This window comes from Camarhynchus parvulus, chromosome Z, assembly GCF_901933205.1.
Source record: "Camarhynchus parvulus chromosome Z, STF_HiC, whole genome shotgun sequence".
Lineage (NCBI taxonomy): Eukaryota > Metazoa > Chordata > Aves > Passeriformes > Thraupidae > Camarhynchus > Camarhynchus parvulus.
The window spans coordinates 30,160,327-30,170,208 of NC_044601.1; the positions used below are offsets into that span (position 1 = coordinate 30,160,327).

General features: G+C 40.6%; 1 protein-coding gene across 1 annotated transcript; it reads left to right on the forward strand.

Moving 5' to 3' along the window:
- Positions 1-206: 206 nt before the first annotated feature.
- Positions 207-9,882, forward strand: CHRNA6 (cholinergic receptor nicotinic alpha 6 subunit). Its single transcript, XM_030968682.1, has 6 exons — positions 207-322; positions 2,615-2,754; positions 3,896-3,940; positions 5,567-5,676; positions 5,818-6,802; positions 9,743-9,882. The coding sequence occupies exons 1-6, from the start codon at positions 244-246 to the stop codon at positions 9,863-9,865; spliced, it is 1,482 nt and encodes a 493-aa protein (XP_030824542.1). The 5' UTR covers positions 207-243; the 3' UTR covers positions 9,866-9,882.

The window sequence follows — 9,882 nt, forward strand, 5'->3', positions numbered from 1 at the left end:
TGATAGGATGCTGCCTGACTCCCTTCGCTCTGCACAGCATAAGCTCTCCTTGCCTAGTGGTAGTGAAAGCAACTCTGCAAGGCTTTGCTCTGCTCTGCAGGCTGCTGAGTTTGCTGCAGATGCAAAACAGAAATCCATCCTTCTACTGCCTACTTACCACCAGGAGGGTTATATGTCTTCTTGCCTCTTGTTCCTTCCCCCAAGCCTCTGTTCTCAAAAGGAAGCTCTGTTCTGCTGCTAGCAATGCATCCTAAGACACGGCTGTGCTGGTGTTGCCCTGCTTTCTGTGTGTGGGCATTCGTGTTCACATCCTTGATTAAAGGTAGGCTCTCTTTGATACCAGTTTCTAGAATATTTTCTAGTTACTGTCTCTGCTTCTGTTTTCTTGAATTAATTCAATGTAAAGCTTCCACCAGGTATTTCCAACTGAAATCTGTATTTGAAAAGAGCTAAAGCAATACTAGTTTTCCAATGTAAAACTCTTCATTTGTGTTTGGGAACTAATGGAAGAACTATTTCTAGAAAACAGTGGAAATGGATTAGGGCTCCTAGTAGTTTCATTTGATGCTTGAATTTGCAAAGGCTTAAATAATGCAGGCTATGGATGTGCATGCTCAGTACTCACACTTTCAAAAGTGAGAACTTTAACTGTTGTTGTTCACTATTGTTTGTGATCTGTGTTTTAAATATGCTGCAGTCATTTCTGTTCACAACTCTCATGGAGTTTAGCACGATTTTTTGCATTTAGGACACATTTATTTTGAAACTCTCACTTCTGCGATGACCAAGATGTGTATTAAATATACTGCTTGTCTTAGCAAGGCATAAGAAACTGTTTTAAAGCAGCACCATGGGATAAAACCTAAATATTTGTCTGGTTTCATTACTTTATTTTAAAGCATGTATCTATTAAGAAGCCAGTGGGAAAATTTCAAATGAAACATGATTTTAGATGCATTTACTTTAGTCATGAGACTTCATGTTCCCACAGTAGTGTACTTCTAATCACAGCGCTATGGGTGGTTATGATGAAATCTGAAAAGAAAAATTTTAGTTCTTTTTTGAATGAAACAATACATGATATAAAAGAATCCAAACTCATGACATATTCATGTGTCTTCTCTGAATGATGTGGAAAGGATGAAATAAAATATCAAGTTTTCAAATTTTTACTAGAATTTTCTTTCCATACATGTAAGTGACCAGTAGGCAGCATTTCATCTTGCAGTATGATAATCCCCTGCAATTTCAGGATGCTTTGTATCACCTTAGAGGTGAAATCTCTTTTTCAAGAACAGGGGAAGGACAGTCTAATCATGAAAGTGCAGCATACTGAGACCAGGTGTCTCCCTGCAGGACATCTGCACATCCACAGGCCCTTGAAGGATATGTAAATTGCAAATTTATGTGCCAGAGACTGTGCTGCCTGGTACAAACTCCTTCTATGTTTAATATTTGCAATCATAAAGGCTTATCATGGTTACTTGTCTGATGTGTTCTAGTGCAATCTGGGACTAATGCAAAAAACTTATGACAATGAGTCTGAAAACAATTTTTTCCACAGTTGTATCAGTAATATCTTTGAGATCATCATATAGCTTTGATAGCACAGCTGTGCACAGCATGAGACAGAAATTCTAAACTTGAGTTTATAAAATGTTTTTATTTTAGGTGCTGAATTACAGTAATGTATTGTAATAGCAAAGTTTTTCACGAAAATTGTTCTTCTGAGCTGTTGTTGCCAGAGCCAATAAAATTTAATAGTTTCCTTTAGAAATCAAAGTGTATAGCCTTTTACACTGTGAAAATAACTGTTTCAGGTTTAGACTATGTGTAACAGGTTAGGAGCATTCTTCTTAACTCTGCAGTGAGTCAGCTCAGTGCCTGTCACATACCTTGCTTCTTCTAAGCCATCTGGTCTGTTCTTCATTAATGAGGGTTTACAGATGTGATCTGCTTGTTCCCAAAGAACAGTTCTGTATTACACAGATGCATGCTATTCTATAAGAAATGTTAGTATTCCCACTTTTTTCTTGTTCTTAGAACTTAATAAATGAACTTTCTGCAAAGAAAATTGTGCTATCTAAAGAGTGGAAATATCAATTGTGAGGATAAAATTCAGTCATAATGTTTAAGATTAGGAGGCATCATTGTAGTCATCTAATCACCTGATCGAGATTTTGATACAGTAGTTGCAGCCTTAAGCTTTTACTTTCTAAGTAGGTATGCTTTTCATGAACACCCTGTTTTACCGGGAAGATTCACAAAGATTAAATCTGTCACATTTCTACTTCCTATATTTCACACCACCTTACTTTGATGTGATACCAAGGTGGGCCAAATGGAGGCTCATAGGCCAAATCCAGCTTAGGAGACAAAACCACTGAAGCCATTACCTTACTATTTGAGGAAACAAGGAGTAGCCAGCATTCTGCAGGAGGATGCTTTCAACTGACACCATACTGGCAACCTCTCCTCTCTGTGCTCTGGTGGCTTTAAACATGGTCACAAGCACAAGGTCCAGAAATATAGCACAGACTATTATGTTATCCAGCACCTTCTTCCCCCTTTTTCTTCTCTCTGGCTTAGCTGTTCTTTGTCTTTACCAATACAGATACCACAGCCTGCGAATCAGAGGAACGGTTATTTCACAAACTCTTCTCCCAGTACAACCAGTTCATTAGGCCGGTAGAAAATGTGTCTGATCCTGTCACGGTGTATTTTGAATTGGCCATCACCCAGCTTACAAATGTGGTAAGACTCACTACACAATACTGCTGAGCTTTGGGGATGGTTGTAAACACATGCAAATCGCTGAAGCAGGAGATGTAATTGTGATGGCTGAACACACCTACAACTCTCCTTGCTTTCATTTCATGTGTGTCTACGTGCACGTGCTGAAACCTTTGCTGTTCTTTCAGTCAAATGAGTTGTTCCAGTTGCTTGAAGAAGTGGTTCGAATGACACAGATTCATTTCCTTACTTCTATAGAATCAAACCCCTCTGCTTCAGGTAGCAGCCTCCAGAGCCTAGGGCAGAAGCACTAATGTTCAAGCCCAGGCTAGCCCTCTTCACAGGGCTAGCCCACTCTAGAGACACCTAGTGTGTCCACGTTGTGTGTAGCATGTGACCAATTCTCCTTTGGGGCTACTGTCATTTCCCAGTAGTCCTGAGGGGAAAAATCTTCTCATTTTTTTCAATCTATGTGTTTCAAAATGGTGTAAGGGAAAAGTGTGGAAAGTGGAAGAGTGATGTTTCAAAGCATGGAGGTGGGGATGAATGTTGTATGGTTTGGAATGCAAATGGGTGTGGGGCAAACATACCGGGCAGGACAGAGCCAATGTGGAAGAAACAAAACATCACCTGTCTGATTTGTGACTGATTGGCAATCACAATAAGTGACTACAAAAAGAAGGTCTCTGTATGGCAGCTACCTAATTTAGTGCTGGTCAAGTGCATCTGCTCTAGAGGTTTGCATAGAAATTCAAAACACTGTGATACAAATGTCATTTTCCTTGAATCTCAACCAATTCTGTACTGTGTAATCAGAGTTTTTTAAACACTGAATCCAACAAAATACACAGCCACAAGAAGAACCTCATCCTTTTGGTACAGGTCAGAGCAATTCTAGGTTGTATGTCTCCAGATACTCAAATGTCTGGCAAAACAGTGCAGTTTTCTGTATACCTGATATTTATGGAGCATGATTTTTCAGGAAAGTTTTATTCATTTTTCAGTAGGGTTGCACACAACAGTGTACAATGTGTAAACCTCTTGAAAGATGCTAGAAAAAATCTGCTATCAGTTAATGTGAGATTCTATTTTCCAGTTTTATGGGCTAAGGTTTTGGCCATCTCCGAATACTAAAACTGTTTATGCCTGTGTTTCTTTATAGGATGAAGTCAATCAGATTATGGAAACAAATTTGTGGCTAAGACATGTAAGTGACTCTGTTGCATTTCTCATGCATTTTGCATCGAAATGATTAAATGTGTGTTACTTGTAACTCACATCTATACACTAAGTTTTTGTTTTGTAACAAGGATTTTAAAAAATTAATAAGGAGAATCTCCACAATTGAAAAAGTAATTTCTTCATTCTTTTTACCTAGAAGTTACATCTTCTTTCTTTCCTGTGGGATATATTCTTCTCCAACTTCATGATGATTGGTTTTCTTCTGGAAAATCAAGCTGGATGTACTCCTTAAAGAGTGATTAAATATGCCACTCTAGGTCATCCCCATCAAAATATTTATTAGAAAAAGGAACATGCTTCCATTGTTCCTGATAGCTTTGAGTATTTTTACATAGATAAGTATTGGAAATAATACCAATATAGCCGGATGGAACGTGCCTGGGCTCGTCTGGCCCTTGCTGCTTGACCAAGGGCGGCAGCTGTGGTGGTTTCATCTCAGAGACACCTTTGGCTGGCTGGATATTGCAGCTGGGCACTCGGGACAAGTCCAGGCATGTGGGAGCTCAGGTTTACCTCTGGCGGAGTGGCTTTAGGCGAGGTGAAGGAAAGGAGTCAGGTTCTGATGGAGGGTTTCGATCCAGAGCTTTATTTCTGGCACACAGGCCTCTGAATGCAGCAACAGCTCCAACAGAACCGGGGAACCATGTGGTTGCTGTGTCTTTTAACCCCAGGGAGAGGGGGAGGGAAGGGGTAGGGATCCCACCAACCAGGTAAGGGGAGGGGAGTCTCAGGGGACAAATGACACCAGGATGGCCCAATGTCCCCCAGGGCTGAGAGGCATCTTTTGAACTTTGCCAGTCAGATGATGCCCTTTCTGGAATGCCAAGATTGATGGACAGCAGTCAGCAGGGGGCAAGGGGAGGGAAAGGGAGAGGTGATTGGCATACCTGGGGAAGGAACCAGCATAAGTGAGACAGGCTATGACATCACACCACAACAGATAAGGATTCTTAGGGGACCTAAACTGCTGAGAAAATATAGCTAACTTGCACCATTGTTTTCAGGCACTGGTTGTGGTCCACACAGAGTTTTCTGTAAAAGAAATAGGTGAGAGACCATGGAGCATGGCCCCATGATAGGGCACTAGGCAGCAATGCAGGAGAGCTGCTGCGCATCCCTTGCTGCTCTGACCTCATATGTCAGTACTCCTGTGGAATCAATACTGTCTTCTGGCAGCAGCTGCCTGTTCATGGGCAGATGAGCCAAACGTGGGGGTGCTGGTCTCCTCTGGTGCTGTCCTCCTCTCACCTGTGGGGTGCTGCAGCAAGGTCCCTATTTTCTCTTGGTAGTGGGGAGGTAACATTTCACAGACAAGGCTCTCTACTGATGTCACACAACAGAGGAGCGATCTCAGCATGGCAGCAGTTCATAGCAATTGGCACCCCATCCCATCACAGAGAAGAGAGTAGCAATCAAAAGAGCAGTATTCACACATGTCCAGTGTTTCTCCAGGTCTTCCTGTCTTTTGGACCTTTGTCCCCTTCTCCACATGCTACACTTCATTACAGTCTGTGATTTTACAGGAAGATCTGAGAAACAGATATTTGTTGATAATTTAAAGTTTTATAATCCTTGTCCATTCTTCTTTCAGATTTGGAATGACTACAAACTGCGATGGGATCCCAGACAATATGATGGCATTGAATTTGTTCGGGTACCAGCAGATAAAATTTGGAAACCAGATATTGTCTTGTATAATAAGTATGATAATTCATTTTACCCATTTTATTGATTCATTTGAATCTTTCTCTCAAAAATATGCCCTTGCAGCTCCTATAAAAACACCCATTACATTTTATTTTCAAGGTATTTTTTTTTGTTTTGCCTCATTTGTCTTTCCAGTGCTGTGGGAGATTTTCAAGTTGAAGGCAAGACCAAAGCCCTCCTTCGCTATGATGGAATGATCACCTGGACCCCACCAGCTATTTTTAAAAGCTCCTGTCCTATGGATATTACTTTTTTCCCATTTGATCATCAGAACTGTTCACTGAAATTTGGCTCGTGGACCTATGACAAAGCCAAAATTGATCTTCTGATCATTGGATCCAAAGTAGATATGAATGACTTTTGGGAAAATAGTGAATGGGAAATAGTTGATGCTTCTGGCTACAAACATGATATCAAATATAACTGCTGTGAAGAGATCTACACAGACATAACATATTCTTTTTATATTCGAAGGTTGCCAATGTTCTACACCATAAATCTGATCATTCCCTGTCTTTTCATCTCATTCTTGACTGTGTTAGTTTTTTACCTGCCATCTGACTGTGGTGAGAAAGTTAATCTTTGCATCTCAGTGCTTCTTTCTTTGACTGTATTTTTACTGGTGATCACAGAAACAATCCCATCCACCTCTTTAGTAATTCCCCTAGTTGGTGAATATTTACTCTTCACAATGATATTTGTGACTCTGTCAATTGTCATCACAGTATTTGTCCTCAATATACATTACAGGACTCCAATGACACACACAATGCCCAAATGGGTAAAAACTGTCTTTCTTCACCTGCTCCCCAAAGTCCTGTTGATGCAGAGGCCACTAGAACAGCAGAAAAAAAACACCTCCAGAAAAACCAAGAAAGTATCAGACAGTAAGTTGGGCAAGTCAAAGCACAGCAAACACAAAGACACCAAATTGCACAAGGAGCAGCGGTGCAGTCGCTGTGATCAGGCAACTGAACTCCGTACCACCGAAAGACAGCTGAGCCATCAGTCTCTGAGATGGATGACAGAGCACATGGAGTACTCTCCAGAGGTGAAGGATGTCATCAGCAACGTCCAGTTCATCGCAGAGAACATGAGATCTCAAAATGAAACCAAAGAGGTAAGGGAGGTAACCATCCCTTTAGGGCTGGTTTTGTTTGTATTGAAATCAATGGTGATGACAAGGTGGAGTGCCTGTGTGTAAAGATCAGGGGCTAGGTCAGCAGGGCACTTGTCCTGGTAGGCGTCTGTTACAGACCACCTAGGCAGGATGAACAGGCAGATGATGTATTCTACAGGAGGCTAGAATAAGTATCATGATCACCAGCCCTTGTTTTCCTGAGGGACTTCTGCTTGCCAGGAAGCTGCTGAAAGGGTAACACAGCAGAGAAGAATCAATCTAAGAGGTTCCTGAAGTGTGTGGAAGATAATTTCCTGACACAGGAAGCAAGCCAACCAGGGAAGGTGCCTCACTGGACTCATTGTTTGTGAACAGAGAAGGACTAGTGGGAAATGTGACAGTTGGAGGCCATGGGCACAGCAACCACAGAATGATAGAGTTTTCAGTTTGGGGTTTAGTTGTGAGGGGTGCCAGCAGAACTGGATCTCCAGCAGCTCGACTTTGGCCTGTTTAGGAAATTGATTTCTAGAGTCCTTTTGGAGTGAGTCCTGAAGGTCAAAGGAGTCCACAAAGGCGGGACATGGTCTAAAAAGGAAATCCTAAAGGTACAGAAACAGTAGTACAAACTGCTGGGGAAGAAGACCATATAATGGGTTGTTTGTTTGAGGTCATGAATTTTTTTCTTATTTGGGATTACTATCATAGAAAATGGTGCACATTGGAATTTAAGGGATTCTGGGGTCATATCCTCCTGTGTAAACACAAACTAAAAGAAGCTGCAAAAGGATTTTCTGACACCAGGAACTCATAAGGAGCACAAATTCTCTGACACTTCAAGATATTTATAAAATTGTTTAGAAACTAATGCAACATATATCTTTGATCTGTCATGGAATTTTTGCTTTTGGTTTTGAATTTTTTTAGATACTCTATGATGGTAAAATCCGTTTTAAAGCTAAGTGCTGCTGTATTTATATGGAAAATCACAACTTTATAAGGGAAATGTTGATATGCATTATTCCTATCAGAATATTTTGTTGAAATTCATACAACTTCAGTAAAACCTAAAGATCACCTTTATTCCCCTTCTTCTTTATGCCCCACAGAAGAAGTTTCATCTGAAAGCAAAATCTATAAATTTTTGAATAAAGGAGTAGAGTTAAACCAGTGACTGAATTCATAGAGCGAGAATGTAGCACATGCCAGCCTGAAGTAAAAGACAGGAATCTTTTACCATAGAGGAGGATGGGGACTGAGCTGAGCCCTGCTTAGTATCTATGGCCTTAGTGCTTTGCTTAACTCACACATTTCAGCCCTGCTTTCATTATCACACCAGCTGCACAAAACATATCCATGTAGTGATTCAGCTACTTTCTCTGATGGTCTCCCAAAAAGAAGTTTTCCATGCAGTCACCCAAATAACTTACTGTCTTAATTATACAGCTCACGGGAAATCTTCTTTTGCTAGTTTCACTGATTTCCATTTTGCAAATCTCTCCTGCGACATGGAATTTTATTCTTAGTCCAGTGTGTTCATGAGCAGCTTTGTATCTTACCTTTCAGAACATACTAGAGATGGGAAGCATAATTTTTCATTTACAAAAAATCCCCTTTTCAGGGAAAAATCAGAATTTGTTCTCAGGCAAGCAGCGAGAAAAAATTATTCTGGAGGCTGCTTCTGCTTCAGCCAGATATACAAATGGATGGTGTTATGTACTAGTCCTAAATAAATCAAAGCCCTTTAAAAATTGCAGAAACATTTATAGCTGTTGGAGTTCTTTCTGAGTGCTCTTTCATGCAAAGTGCAGCTTCCATGTCTGATTTTTAGAAGTCCTCCAAGGTTCTTCCCTGACTACCAGCCTGTTTCTATTCATGGTCATATTACTATCATGGCCAACTTCTTTTTCATAACATCCCTATCACTCAACCCAATACTAGTAACTATCATAGCTGTCCTCTCAGTAGCCCTGGGAGGTTGGATAGGATTAAAGTAAATACAAACTTGAAAAGTCTTACCTTATTTATCTGTTTCTCACCTAGACTGAATTGCCATTATCAGAGTCTACAACTTCAAACTTACCCTACTTAAATTTTACTTATACTCTCCAATACCTGCTGCTGTATTCTTCACCCTCAACATGATCAAAATCCTAAAGCCAGTATTTTCTTGGAGGCAAATATAATAAAATTGGAAAAACAAGTGGAAGATCCCTCAGCAGAGAGCTCTTAACTAGTCACTAGTTTGTATGTGTGAATGTTCTTCTGATGCAGTGTTTCTTGTGCAGTACAAGTTCAAAGGTACAGTTTAAAGGACAGCAACTTCATTGAATGTAGTTCTAAGATCTGTCTCTCAGCCATGCAAAATCTGTTCTGTCCTGCTTAGCACACAACACTGCAGTTTGCTGGAACCCTTGCTTTGCCATAGTCCATGTGTCCATGTGTCCAGTTTCCTGAAATCAGTGGGGCTTGATTGGCGAGAGAGTGTTTCAAATCAGACCAGAATAGCAAACTGCATCTTGTGTGGGCTGTCAGGATAAATCCTTCCACAGGGTTTAGTGATGTGCAGCTGTGGTGGCTGTGCCTGCTGTTAAACCATCCCACTCTGCACCCACCACATGATCAGGTCCTGTTTGTTAATATCAGCATCACAGCCATGGATGAGCTGCCCTCAGACTCAAATATTTAGAACAATTCAGCAGACTAGCACATAGTGTTGTATGTTCTCAGCCAAAAGTGGTAAAATACCATTAGAAAATCAGCTCCTTCTGAAGAGATGTGAAAACTGAGCAACTATAAGCATGACAAGCACCTTCCTGACTTGCATGTGTGTTCTTCCTTACATGCAAAAGCACAAAGGGCATTTCTACTGCATAATGTCAACTCACAATAATATGTAACATTACATGTATTTTATCCTTCTCTTTTTTTATTCTCTTGCAGGTGGAAGATGATTGGAAATATGTAGCTATGGTGATAGACAGAGTATTTCTCTGGGTATTTATAATCCTGTGTGTGTTTGGGACTGTAGGGCTCTTTATCCAGCCACTAATAGCAGAAACATAATTCAATCCATTGCTTTT